We start from the raw sequence: 15249 nt of genomic DNA, 5'->3' as shown, positions 1-15249 counted from the left end.
CTGGTGAACTGTGGTTAGCATGGGTACTCAGAGTGGCCTGCGGCTATGCAGCCCCATTTTCAGCAGGGTTCGATGTACTGTGTGTGTGTGTTGTGATACATCACTCCCTTCACCAGCATTCCAATTACTGGCAAGTTTCGCCACAGTCACCCTTCTGTTGCCACGTACCATCTGGGAGAAACTTCGCTCACCTCAAGCATCGATGAGCTGTGGTCGTCCAACACCTTTCCAGCGGTTTGTGGGTTTCCCTTCCTCCGACCACTTTCGGTAGTTACTAACCACGGCTGACCATGAGCATCACACCAGCTGTGCCATTTTGGATATGCTCTGACCCAGTCTTCTGGCCATTACAATTTTGCCTTTGTCAAACTCACTTAAGTCTGCTGCCTTTCCCATCTGAAGAACAAGAGTAACACTGATTAACGGAGCTCAGTATTAAGTGTTTTTTATAGCTTGTCCCGACTCGCAACAGAGTTCACCTGCAGTTGCTTCGATTTGCATGACGACTTGCTGGTCATAATGTTTTGGCTCATGTGGGGGATTAGTGGCCTCAAGCAGATAAAGATGTGTCAGGTGCGTGTGGTCTATCCGTAATCGGGCTAATATGACTTCATGTCGGTTCTCCCATATGCTAGAGCTCCAAGGTTTTAGATCTTTTTTTACACCAAGTAGCTTATTGTTGCCTTGGCTCTGCCAGATGTGTTGCCATTGTTTAAGACATCACTTCCTTATAATTTACTTGTAGTCAGATGCAGGTGTAGTAAATGATTGGTCTATAGGATCAGTAGCAGTTTTGGCAGCTAGGTTGGCCTGTTCAGTTCCAGGTATTCCAGAGTGAACAGGGATCCAACAAAAGAGAACTTGTTGCTTCTTCTGGTTTAACTTAGGGTATTCTAGATCTGTATGAGTAAGGGGTTATTATGATTTTTATTCTGCTGTATAGCTTGGATGGCACTAATGGAGTATGTGTATATAACACTGTGAATTATGGCTGTTGAGAGCATGCAATTTAAGGCTATGTGGATAGAACAGAGTTCTGCAGTATAGCTGCTACATTCGGTGAGGAGCTTCTCGAATAGGGAAATGGTGCTGCTGCACCAACGTGATTGTCAGTTTTAGACCAATTTGTGTAGAATGGTGTGTGTGTGTGTGTATACTGGGCATGCTGGATTCTCAGTGTGGCATATATTTGTAGTATGCTCTGTTGGGACATGGCGTGTTTTCCCCAGGCTGTGAACAAAAGGTCACACAGCAGTATATGATACATCCAAGGTGAGATTCTATGAGAGGCAGTAGGCTGTATCTTACTAAGGTCAATTTGCCAGTCAGTCTGTGGTGCACAAAGACTTATACCAGTTGATGGGTTTATAGATGGGTAAGCTCTATAAAGGTTTTCCCATTTAGAAGAGAAAAGTCCATTCCGAGTAGGGTGATTTGGATGCCCTTTGAGTTTTGCTGCATAATTTAACAAAAGCATTTGTCTGCATAGTTGCAAGGGTATTTCATGCACTTCAGCATATAGGCTCTGAATCGGTGATGTGTGGTATGCCCCAGTGCAAGTTGTTGTTGTTGTTATTTGGTTTTTAGGAGCATTAGCAACTAAGGCCATATTGCTCCAGGATATGCGGTGGTCATTCCCTGACCTTTCCACATCCTCCGTATTTGGTGGTGACGGGCTCGAACCCCGGTCTAATCAAGAAGCATGTTCTACGCACTGCTGCTCCTTCCCACCTGGCTAAGGAGGTGCCTCCCAGTGCAAGACGCAGAGCACTGTGGTGTACAGGATCAAGCCAACGTAAGGTGGTTGGCCTGGCATAGACTATAGAATCATAGTCCAGACATAACCATATTAATGCATGGCACAGATGTATTAGTGTCTAATGGTCAGCTCCCCATGTTGTGCCAGATAGAACTCTTAAGATGTTAAGATTTTTAAAACAGGAAATCCGGAGCGATTTTATATGTTCAAGGAAGGTGAGTTTTTTGTCAAATATCACACCAAGAAAGTGGACACTGGAGACAACTGGTATGACTTGATTTGCTAATTGAAGTTCTGGATGTAAGTTACGCTTCCTACAGAAGTGTATTCCAATCATTTTTTGGTGTGAGAGACGAAAGCCATTGTTTTGGGACCATTTGGCTATTTTGTTGATGGTACATTGCAGCTGTCTTTCTATCATTCGCATGTTAGGCAAATGGCAGGCGATACTGAAGTCATCAGCATACAGGGTAATAGATATTGTTTGTGGTAGGTCATGCATTATTGAATTCATTATTATATTAAAGAGTGGCACTCAGCTGACGCTTGTGGTACTCCTACTTCCTGAATAAATTTTGAGGATAATTGATTGTGAACTCTGACTTGAAATGAGCGGTTGTGTAGGAACTTTCTGATAAACTGTGGTCGGTATCTGCATAATCCCAGATCGTATAGATTTTACATTATACCATATCTCCAAGCAGTGTCAAAGGCTTTTTCAATGTCAAAGAAGACTATGACAAGGTGTTCTTTCCATATGAAGGCATCACAGATGTTGACAGTGAGCATGAGATAGTTGACGCATGGGTGTTTTGTGTACGTACACTGTATTCTGGCTCATATTGTTTGGGTTATTGTCGTTTTTATAATTGTGGAAGCGAAACGCCTCCATGCTACCCTATTGCTGGTCTGCCTAATTTGTTTTGCCTTTGCCTGTTTAAAGCAGATCACGTTTTCTGTTGTTGGGAACTTTCTGAAGATGTTCCATGCTCTATTCTTTCCTTTTTTTAGCAGCACTGCATTCTTCATTCCACCACACTTTAGAGCGGGATGATATTTTGGTGGATTGTTTTGGAATTGCTTTGTCTGCTGGCTGCAGTATTTGTTGGACCTGTTTTTCATCTAGTGTAGCTAGCTGCTTTTACATGCTCTATTCAGCTTTCGAAAAGTTACAGTTGGCAATTTGTTAGGAAAGGTGGGGAACATTTGTTTCAATGCAGCATATCACAGGGTAGTGATCACTGCCCAGTGGATTGCTATGAATAGTCCATCCAAATAGAGAGTATACGGTTGCTGATCATAAAGAGACATTGATAGCTGAGGTAGACCCTGTAGGAAGATACATATAAGTGTGTGCTCCTTTATTGAGAGGTTTTTTTTTTTTTTTTTAAGGAGCATTAGCAACTAAGGCCATATTGCTCTGGGGATATGCGGTGTTCATTCCCTGACCTTTCCGCATCCTCCATATTTGGTGGCTTACGGGCTAGAACCCTGGTCTAATCAAGAAGCATGTGCTACGCACTGCTGCTCCTGCCCACCTGGCTATGGAGGCGCCTTTATTGAAAATTATCAGATTGTGTTGATCAAGTAATTTTTCAATGGTTTGTCCATGCTTATCCAGGTTATGATTTTCCCATAGCGGATGGTGACTGTTGAGGTCTCCAAGGATACAGTACGGTTTGGAAAGCTGTACCACTAGTCCTTTTAAGTCGGCAAGGCTTATATTTTGATTAGGTGGCAAGTATAATGAGACTATGGTAAAATCTAAGTTAATGTTGACCCGTGCATCAACTGCTTCAAGGTTTGTTTTTAATGGGATTGGTTTTGAGGATATCTGGGAGTTGATGAACAGCCCTACCCCTCCATTTGCTAGATTTTGCGGATTGTGTGCAACACAATCTTGCCGATGTATTATGTATTTCCGAAGGGAAACAATTATATTTGGTATCAGATTGGTTTCCTGTAAACAGAAGGCAATAGGATCAATATTGTGAAAGATCTCGGATGTCAGCCAAATTACTACGCTAGCCTCTACAGTTTCATTGTAAGAAAGTAAGCATTATTTGTGTTTACAAGAACCCTTGATTTGTTTTCGAGGTACAGAAGGTTTCCATCGCTCAAATTTATCTTTCCCCTTCTTTGGGAAATAAGGTTTCCTTGTAACAATCTCCTCATCAGTGAACAGTTCTAAAACCTGTTCATCTTAGTTTGGATTATCTTCTGAATCCACGTAGTCTGTTTGGTTTGAGTCATGAGTGGTAGATACTGTAGTATTCTGCTGTTGAATGGCATCTGGCTGTATTGTGATTGGCAAATTTATAGCTTTGCTTTGTTTGCTTTTTGTTTGTTGTGTTGGTACTGGGGACAATACTGACCTTGCCCATTCAGCTAGTGATTTGTTTGGCGGTATAGTTACCTCTGTTTGGGTAGCAGTTGATGTGCGCTTTTTGATTATTTGGCTTTAAGTTGGCTTGTTAGTATTCGGAACGGGTAAAGATTTTTTAGCCTCTTGGTAGGTTAGTTATGTTTTTTTCACGTTTCCAAAGGGGACACTCCTTTGAATATGCCAGATAAGCTTCTTTACAGTTAGGACAGTTTGGTGTTGTGGTTGTGCAGTCTGTACTAGTGTGTGCAGTGGAGCTACAATTGGCACAGGCAGCTGCTCCTTTGCAGCCTGTCTGTGAGTGCCCAAACTTTTGGCACTTATAGCAGTAATGGATTTGGGATGTAGGGTTTGACACGGCAGTTAAGGTAACCTGCTTTTATCATTGTTGGTAGTTTCGTATTGTCAAAAATGAGGATTATGTTCCGAGTAGGAACTAATACATCGTCCTTCTTTGTTAAAATCCGCTTTACATTGATCACACCCTCATCTTGCAATTCTTGTACAAGTTCTTCATCTGAAAAATTGATAAGGTTCCATTCGGTGATGACACCTCTTGACGTGTTCAGGGAAACATGCGGTGAAACTGTGACAGAGGTTCCACTGAAAATTTTTAGTTTCTGTAGTTGCTCAGACTGTTGAACAGTGAAAACTTCAACCAGTAGATCTCCTGATCTTCAACGACGAACAATTTGAGAATATCCGTTGTGCTTTCTAGGAATTTCTGCACTAGAAACGGAGATAGTTTTTCAATCGGCTGTTCTTCAGTAGAACGTATAATTAGAAAAGTTGGAGTTCGGATTTTGTCTACGTTAGTGTTTTGCCGTTTTGTGTGACAGAACCAGAATCCTCTTGTTGTCACGTCACGGTTTCTTCTATGTACCCAGTGATTTTCTGGGTTTTGCACACTGCTTGCTCCATTTCGCCCTGGAAGGGAGACCTTTCTCCCTCCAGGTTACCAGCTCCACCACGTGGAGTCAGGAGCAGTGCCACCTTTGTGACCAAGCGGTAGTGGGTTAGTAATAATATGCAAATAAAAGTGAAAAAAGAAAGGTTACTTCTCCTGATCAAGTAAGGTGATTTCTTTACTGAAGATTATTTTGCTGATTGTTAGTGTAATGCTAAATAAAGACGATGATTTTCTTTATTCAATAGAGAGTGCTAATTACTGGCAAAGACACTTGGATCACAAAACACTTGGCACCTGGGGCTGCTCTGCCATATGCCTCATTAGTTTATCTGACATCCATTTAGGCCTAAACCTCAAACAATATTTCTTAGTTGGTATGAAAAGCCTAGTAGCTTCCAAGATTAATTCTTTGAATGCGTCCCATTTTGAAATTGCTGTTGGTAACATTATCAGACCTTCGTAGTCACCTTTATGAAAGCAAAACCCTTTCCTTTACCCCTGATGGTAGTTACCTCTTTTAGTAAATCCCACTTCAGCACACCGTGATCACTGCCACCTAGTGGTTCCTTTAGCTGCAAATTCTTAATGCATGAAGAATCATTATTGATAATTAGATCAAGAGTATTACACCCTCTAGTTGCCCCTCAGAACATGCTGCAGTAGAAAACAATCATACAATAAATTCACAAAAGGTTTGGTAGTGTGTGTGTGTGTGTGTGTGTGACAAACACACAAATTGATGTTAATATCAATTCATGTGTTTGAATTTGTTCACTGCACGTTTCCTTGAACACGTCAAGAGGTGTCATCACCGAATGGGACCTCATCCATTTGTCAGATGAAGAACTTAAAGAATTGCAAGATGAAGGTGTGATCAATGTTTGTCTGTTTGTTATTTGGTTTTTAGGAGCATTAGCAACTAAGGCCATATTCCTCCGGGATATGCGGTGGTCATTCCCTGACCTTTCCGCATCCTCCATGTGATCAATGTAAAGCGGATTCTAACAAAGAAGGACGATGTATTAGTTCCTACTCAGAACATAATTGATAAATCAAGGGATAGCAAGGAGAGACAGGATAGGAATGGAGGAGTGGTTATGCTGTTAATTAAGAAAAACAAAATCAAAAGAAGCGCATCCAGTTGATATAGCATTACTATTAGATGCAAGAAAGCAATCTTATGCAGCATCAGCCAAAAAAAAAAAAAAAAAACTTCCACTTCACCCCTCCGTTCGTTCGAAATACCTGTCCAGCTGAGCTATAAATTTATTTAGGCTATCAACTTCCACAACAAGGGATGGAAGTCTGTTCCACCAACCAAATACCCGCTGGCTAAAGGCAAATTTCTGCACATCTATCCTACATCTGTCTTTCCTCAATTTGAATTTATGCCCTCTCAGGTGATTATTCTCAGCAAGAGGAAGAAGCCAATCAGAATAGAGCATACTCAAACCATTCAAAGCTTTATACACCTCTATCAGATCACCTCGCTGGTGCCTAGTCTCCAGACACTGTAATTTGCAAAACTTAAGCCTTTCTTCGTAAGAGCAACCCTTTGTTCCATTCACTAATCTTGTTACCCTTCTCTGTATTCGTTCCAGCAGCTCTACACCCTTCTTGAAATGAGGCCTCCAGACCTGTATACAGTACTCAAGGTGTGGCCTAACTATTGCCTTATACAATGGAATAATCATCTCCTTATCCCTGCTAAAAGAATTCCTATATATCATTGACAAGACAAGATGAGCTATTCTTGCAGTCCGTCTGCACTGCTCAGAGAACCTCATATCTGCCTGCACAATTACCCCCAGGTCCTTTTCATTCTCTACTACTGTAGTATCACAGAGTTGATACGTTGCTCTGGGGTTGCTGTTTTCCAAATGTAGTACTTTACATTTGTCAATGTTAAACCTCATTTGCCACCTCTCAGCCCATCTGCTCAACCTTTCCAGATCCTGTTGCAGCAGCATAGCGTCAGTAGTGTCCTTGACAACCCTGCCAATCTTTGTATCGTCTGCAAACTTGGACATTAAGCTTCATATACCATCATCAATATTATTTATAAATACAGAAAACAATAATGGATCCAACACTGAACCCTGAGGGACTCCACTAATAACATTAGTCCACGATGAGCAGTGTCCATTGATTACCACTCTCTTCTCCCACTCAACCATCCCTTTATCCATAGCAACAATTTGCCTCAAATGCCACACTGCTCCAATTTGTGCAGCAGTCTTCCATGTGCAGCAGTATAAAAGGCCTTTCTAAGATCCAAATATATGATATCAAAATTATTCTTTGCATCCAGTTCCTTTGTGACTACATCATAGTATCCAATGAAACTGGTGAGACAAGACTTCCCATTAACAAACCCATGCTGTGTCCGAGCTATAACTGAAGTCTTGTTTAGATGATCCTGCAGTACTTCTTTAACCAGTGCCTCCATTAATTTTCCAGTAACAGAAGTTAAACTCGCAGGTTTATAATTACTTGTGTCAGCCTTTGATTCCCCTTTGTGAATTGGGGTCACATTTGCATATCTCCAGTCTTTGACTCCCCTGAATCCAAGGAAGCTCTCATAATTATGGCTAAGGGTTTGCTTACTTCCTTTGCTGCCTCCTTTAATATAACTGGATAGATCCCATCCACCTCAGGTGCCTTTCTTCAACAGGTTTTATCTTCAACAATTTCTCCGCCACTTTACTCTCAGTTATTACAAGATTCTCTAGCTTACTGCCAGACTTGAATACACCTTTGGCATTCCCCTTGCTGAATAATTCATATGTGAATGTTGATGCAAAATATTCATTTAGTTTGTTAGCTACATGAACAGGATCATCAACAGTTGAACCATCGATATCAAGTGGACCAATCTGGTTCATCCCCTTCCTTCTAGAGTTTACATAAGTAAAGAACTCTTTGTTGTTTTTCTCTGCATCCTTCGCCAAAGATTTCTCATAATCTGCCTTTGCCTGCCTTATCTCCTTTGTGACTTGGTTACCGACCAGCTTATATCTATGATAGGCTTCTATGTCACACTTCTATGTCACGTGTTAATTTATATGTATCCCATGCATTTTTCTTCTCTGCCATGTGTCTCATTAGTTCATCTGACATCCATTTATGCCTAAACCCTGAACAATATTTCTTAGTTGGTATGTGAAGCCTAGTAGCTTCAGAGGTAAGTTCTTTGAATGCTTCCCATTTTGAACTTGCTATTGGTAACATCATCTGTTGGTCCCACTGTATAGAATTTAAATACTGTCTCAGACCATCGTAGTCGCCTTTACGAAAGCAATAACCCTTCCCATTACCCCTGATGGTAGTTACCTCTTTTAATAAATCCCACTTCAGCACACTGTGATCACTGCCACCTAGTGGTTCCTTTATCTGCAGATTCTTAATGCATTAAGAATCACTACTGATAATCAAATCAAGAGTATTACTCCCTCTAGTTGCCTCCAGAACATGCTGATGTAGAAAACAATCATCCAATAAATCCAAAAAAGCCTTGCTAGTGTGAGTTGGTCACTCAAATTCCAGTCAATATCTGGGAAATTAAAATCCCCCATGATACGACTCTCTGATTTACTGGCCCACTATTTCCCTGTACAGTTTCTCATTATACACATCAAAGTCATTAGGCTCATAGCACACACCTACTCTCAATTTTGATCTCCCAATGTTTATGTCACACCAAACTAACTCGACACTGCACTGTCCAGCGATGTCGACTGGCTTCACTTCACTTATGTGTTTCTCAACTAATAGCTTAACTTCTCCTCCCTTCCTATCCTATTTATCTTTTCTGTAGAAGTTGTACTCCCCAAATTCCAGTTCTGCATTCCTTAAATCTCTGTGACACCATGTCTCTGATATCCCAACAATATCTGCCTTTGATGCTTTGAGCAATACCTCAAATTCATCAAATTTATTTACCTAACTCCTAGCATTTGGTGTACATGGAAGTATACATGCACCTGTTCCTATTCTTAGCTATCCTAACACAACCCATGTGTTTACTTGTACCGCAATGACTGCCAGCAGTCTGAAATATTCTGCATCTTGTTTTCCAGGCTTCTGCTCATTCCAATAGAAGCAGTGCAAGAATCACTTTCACCTCTGCCAGTGGCTACTGTTAATCTATTAGTCCTTGTATCCCCCAAGCTAGCAGTTTTCTGATCCACCTAACACTGCCTTGATAGCATCAGCATATAGATGGATAGTGCAGTGGTGAGTCAGTTTGGTGTGACGTAAGCACTGCGAAAGCAAAAATAAGAGTAGGAGTGTGTTATAGCCCTAATGACTTGAATGAGTACAATAAACAATTGTACAGAGAAATCAGAATGTCTTATAATGGGATTTTAACTTCCCAGATATTGACGAACCTGTGCTTGGTCACTCGCACACTAGTAAGACTTTTGTGGATATATTGGATGATTGTTTTCTGCAGCAGCATGTTCGAGAGGCAGCCAGAGAGGGTAAATAACCTTGATCTGGTTATCAGCAGTGATCATTCGTGTATTAAGAATTTGCAAATAAAGGAACCACTAGGTAGCACTGATCACAGTGTACTGATGTGGGATTTACTTAAAGATATAATTACCATCAGTGGTAAAGGAAAGGGTTTTTGCTTCCATATAGGTGACTACAGTGGTCTCAGACAGTTTTTAAATTCTGTACATTGGGATCAACTGATGAGGTTACCAATGTTGAATTTTAAATGGGGAGCCCTCAGGGACTTAATTTTGAAGGCAACTAAGCTTCTTATTCAAACTAAGAAACTGTTCAAGATTTAGTCCTAAATGGTTGTCAAGTGAACTAATGAGACTCATGGCAGAGAAGAAAAATGCATGGGATGCATATAAATTATCAGACGCCACAGAAGCCTATTGCAGATATAAGCTAGTCTGTAATTAAATCACAAAGGAGGTTAGGCAGGTGAAGGCAGATTACGAGAAATCTTTGGCAAAGGATGCTAAGAAAAACAGCAAGAATTTCTTTACCTAGTGATTAATAATTTTGTAATAACTGACAGCAAAGTAGAGGAGAAATTTTTAAAGTTAAACATAAGAAAGGCACCTGGGGTGGATGGGATCTATCCAGTTATAGTAAAGGAGGTAAGCAAACCCTTAGCCATAATTATGAGAGCATCCTTGGACTCAGGGGAGGTCCCCATGGACTGGAGATGTGCAAATATAACCCCAATTCACAAAGGTGGATCGAAGGGTGACACGAGTAATTACAGACCAGATAGTTTAACTTCTGTACCGGGTAAAATAACGGAGTCACTGTTTAAAGATGTATTGCAGGCCCATCTAGAAAAGACTGCAACAATAATTCAGACACAGCATGGGTTTGTTAAGGGAAAGTCTTGTCTGACAAATTTGATTGGATATTATGATGTGGTTACAAAAGGAACTGGATGCAAAAAATAATTTTGACATCATATACTTGGATTTCAGGAAAGCTTTTAACACTGTTGCACATAGAAAACTACTGTACAAATTGGAGCAGAATGGTATTAAGGGTAAGTTACTACAATGGATAAAAGGATAACAGAGTGGGATTAAGCAGAGGGTGGTAATCAATGGGCGCTGCTCTTCATGGGCTAATGTTATTAGTGGAGTCCCACAGGGTTTGGTGTTGGGTCATTTGTTTTGTATGTTTATCAATGATATTGATGAAGATATATCAGGCTTAGTGTCGAAGTTTGCAGATGATACAAAGGTTGGCAGGGTTGTTAATGACAGTAATGGCAGTGTGCTACTGAACAGGATCTAGAAAATTTGGGAAGATGGGCTGAGAAGTGGCAACTGAAGTTTAACATTGACAAATGCAAAGTAATGCCTATGGGTTAAAGTAACCCCAGAGGAACGTACCAACTGTGTGGTACTACACTTAAGTTGGTAGAAAATGAAAGACCTGGAAATAATTGTGCAGTCAGATATGAAGTTTTCTGAGCAATGCAGACAGGCTGCCCGAGCAGGTCATGGGGTTTTGTCAACGATATACAGGAATTATACTTGTGTATAAGGCAATGGTCAGGCCACACCTTGAGTACTACATACAGGTCTGGAAGCCTCATTTTAGGAAGGATGTTGAGTTGCTCAAGTGTGTACAGAGAAGGGCAACAAGATTAGTGAGGCGAACGAAGGGATCCTCTTATCAAGAGAGGCTTAAGTTCTGAAAATTGCAGCAGCTGGAGACTGTGCACCTGCGAGGTGACCTGATTGAGGTGTATAATGGCTTGAATGGGTTGAGCACGCTGAATTCTGATGGGATTCTTCCACTTGTTCAGATTACGAACCTAAGGAGGTATAAATTCGAAATGAGGAAAGACAGATGTAGAATACATATGTGGAAATTTGGTTTTAGCCAGATGGTTGGTTAATTGCTGGAACAAACTTCCACCTGTTGCTGTGTAAGTTGGTAGGTTAAACAAATTTAAGGAGGAACTGAAGAAACATTTAGACTGAATTGCTGTGTGAATTTTTTTTTTTTTTTTTGGCTGATGCTGCATCAGCTCACACGCTTGCTTTCTTGGAGCACACACCACTATTACTACTATATCTGGGAAATTAAAATCCCCCATTATAAAGCACTGTGATTTACTGGCTCACTCTTTCTCTGTACAGTTGCTTATAAAACTGGTCAGAGTCATTAGGCCTATAACACACTCCTACTCTCAATTTTGATTTCTCAGTGCTTATGTCACACCAATCTAACTCGACACTGCGCTGTCCAACCATGTCGATTGGCAGTATATTCGTATATCATGTTCCTTACATCATGCACACAAAAAGGCATTTCCCCTTGGCACATTTCCTTGGATTTTGTGTGTTTCTCAACTAACAGCATAATCCCTCCTAACTTCCTATCCTGTCTATCCTTCCTGTACAAATTGTACTCCCAAAATTCCTTTCTGCATTCCTTATATCTGTGTGACACCACATTTCTGATATCCTAACAATATCTGCCTTTGATGCTTTGACCAACACCTCAAATTCATCAAATTTATTTACCAAACTAGCATTGGTGTACACGCAAGTATACATGCACCTGTTTCTCCTCTTAGTTATCCTAACACAGCCCATGTATTTACTTCTTCCGCAATGACTCCCAACAGTCTCTGAAATCTCCTGCATTTTGTTTTCCAGACTGCTGCTCATTTCAATAGAAGCAGTAGTGCAAGAATCACTTTCACCTCTGCCAGCGGCTACTGATAACCTATTATTCCATGTATCCCCCCAAGCTTGCAGTTTTCCAAACCCACCTAACACTGCCTTGATAGCATCAGCAAATATTCTTGCACCCTTTCTATTTAGGTGTATTCCATCCCTGTAGAAGCCGTCTCTCCTGTTAACAAGCACAGACCAGGCTGAAAAAAATTCTACCCCTTGAGCCTTACACAGTCTCTCCAGAGCGGAATTAATCGACAAGGCTCTCATCATATACTCCTTCCTATCGTGTCTGGGCAGAATTGCAGACACTTTCAAATTCAACCCTAACTCATGGCTTTTTTCAATATTAAGCTGTACTTGTTATGTAATTCTGCCAGTCTCCTACTCTTAATATCATTAGTGCCAACGTGTACAACAATATCACCTTTTGTGCGCTTAAAAGATGATATCTGCTCTAAAATGTCATTAACCTTTGCCCCTGGCAGACATAACCTGCTCCTATTCCACCTATCCTTTATGCACAATATGTTTCCTGTTTCCCTGACAATAGAGTCACCGAAACTATTAGTTTCGGTGGGACCAGCGCATTCTGTCTTGGGAGTTGCCGTGATGTTCAAGTGCAAACTCTGGCATTGATGTGGGCAGCTGAAAGCTTGATGGACCCCTCAATTTAAATCCTTCGAGGACATCCACCCTGCCCTTCTAGCTCTTATATAGGCCCATAACAACACTGAGTTGGCGCCTGATTTTCCCACACTCCTTACATCGTGCACACACAAAGACATTCCCCTTGGCAATATCATGTCCCATTCCTGATTATTCCACAAACATCAAACAAGCAGTACATTTCAAAAGGCTGTTTCAGAGGTCAATCACCCCCTCAGTTCTCCCGAGTCACAGCACTCCCATTAGCTTGCCTTTTGGTTTGATGTTCTGGTCTGAGTTATGATTTCGATTCAATTTCAAATAAAATTTCAATACAAAATTACAACCCTAAACTTATATCCCAATGCAGTTATAACACTATATATATATTTCAGTATCGAGTTTTATCCCCGAGTTATGTTATATGACTTCTGTATCTCGTATCGATAAAATCTAAGTCGTTATATGTATTTAGTTAAAAAATACAATTTAATCGACAATGAAGTTTAATAAGATTAATAAATTTTACTGATTAATTGATAATACTATAGTATACTAAATTAACAGATTTCTAATACAGTTTTGCTATCTAGTTTTATGTTAAACCTTATGCTATCTAGTTCGGGATATACATTATATCGTATAACAATGGCGGCAAGTTACGAATGGTAAATCTGCGGACACTAAGTATTACTTTAATTTCAAAATTGCACTATATAAATTCAAAATAAACCAAGGAGCTTGACTAGGTCTATAAGCTACTTTTAGAAAATTATTTAATATAACAATTAAGTCAATAAAATGCCTATATAATAATTCAAAACTTAGTGTTTGCTGGAGTTGCAAAAACTTGTCCAACACATAGATTGGATACCCTTACTGGTGTGCTTCCATGTACATTATCTGAACCGGCGAGGTTCTGTAGGCACCTAGTGAGGTGATCCAATCCATGTCTTGCACACTCACTACTGAGGAGAATCAATGTAATGATATCTACTTTAACAATTCTTTGATAATGAAAAAAATAACATTAGCAAAGGCACATGATACAAGAAAGCAAGCTTATACAGGGTGTCTCAAAAATATTTAAATGCCATCAAATTTACACGTTTCTGTTGATAACAAGAAATGCAAATAAATAAATACCACAGTAGAAACAGACAAAAAATGATACATTCTGATGATTCATTTTATGAACTAAAATGTAATATTTTATATATAAAGTCAAACTATAATTAAAGAAAATTAAAACATACCTACATATCCAGGTGTTCCACAAGCAGTAGCCATGATGCCAGAATCTTCCATTTTGGAAAGTCCAAAATCACTAATCATAATTTTTGATTCTTCATCTGGACTATAGTATAGCAGATTTTCTGGCTAAAATACATTCAGACAAAAAAGGGAGGAATATAAGAATGTGAAAACAAATTTATTAGAGTGAAATGCATTTCTTATTTAAAATTAAACCAAGAATGAAATTTTATTGTTGTTGATACATAAGGACCGAAAAAAAGAAAAGGAAATAACACATTTTTTCAAATTGTACTCGGAGGGAAAAAAAAAAAAAAAATTTGCACGAGAATTCCTCGACTTTGGACTTATTGCAAACCCTGATATTTCGAGTATCACTTGTTATCTCATGTATTATATGTAATTGTGGTGACCTATTAGTTTAACTCTTTCACAAGCGAGTGAAAATAGGTAAACCACCAGTAGAGAATTTTATGATAGGGTACAGCTCTGTAAAGTGAGTTTCTCCATGAAATTTTGAAAAATTTAAAACTTTGTACATAAAGACTGTATAAAAATATCATATTATTTAACAAAATTGTATAGAATGACCCCCAAAAATTCTTCAAGCTAAATGCACGTATGTTATTTGGTTTTTAGGAGCATTAGTAACTAAGGCCATATTGCTCCGGGAATATGCGGTGGTCATTCCCTGACCTTTCCGCATCCTCCGTATTTGGTGGTGACGGGATTGAACCCCGGTCTAATCAAGAAGCGTGTGTTACGCACTGCTGCTCCTTCCCACCTGGCTACGGAGGCGCCAAGCAAGCATTAGCATTAGTAGAGGCATTTGATGCAAGAAAGCAAGCTTATGCAGCATCAGCCAAAAAAAAAAAAAGAAAACCCACTTCCACTTCACCCCTCTGTTTGTTCAAAATACCTGTCCAGCTGAGCCTTAAACTTATTTAGGCTATCAACCTCCACGACAAGGGATGGAAGTCGGTTCCACCAACCAACCACCCGCTGGCTAAAGGCAAATTTCCGCACGTCTATCCTACATCTGTCTTTCCTCAATTTGAATTTATGCCCTCTCAGGTGATTATTCTGAGCTAGAGGAAGAATCCCATCAGCA

The 15249-nt window shown here is 39.9% G+C and overlaps 1 protein-coding gene across 1 annotated transcript in view; it reads right to left on the bottom strand.

The window, feature by feature from the left end:
- Positions 1-15249, bottom strand: part of CaMKI (Calcium/calmodulin-dependent protein kinase I) — a 269499-nt gene that overhangs the window by 87508 nt on the left and 166742 nt on the right. The window contains exon 5 of the mRNA XM_090388015.1: positions 14141-14264. Within this exon, the coding sequence (XP_090244141.1) occupies positions 14141-14264 (124 nt within the window). The remainder of the gene's footprint in view (positions 1-14140; positions 14265-15249) is intronic.

This window comes from Mastigoproctus giganteus, chromosome 13 (assembly GCF_048544385.1).
Source record: "Mastigoproctus giganteus isolate SK-2022 chromosome 13, ASM4854438v1, whole genome shotgun sequence".
In the NCBI taxonomy this organism is placed as follows: Eukaryota; Metazoa; Arthropoda; class Arachnida; order Uropygi; family Thelyphonidae; genus Mastigoproctus; species Mastigoproctus giganteus.
Note: the sequence above shows the minus strand (reverse complement) of the source record. Positions and strands in the feature narration are given on the sequence as shown.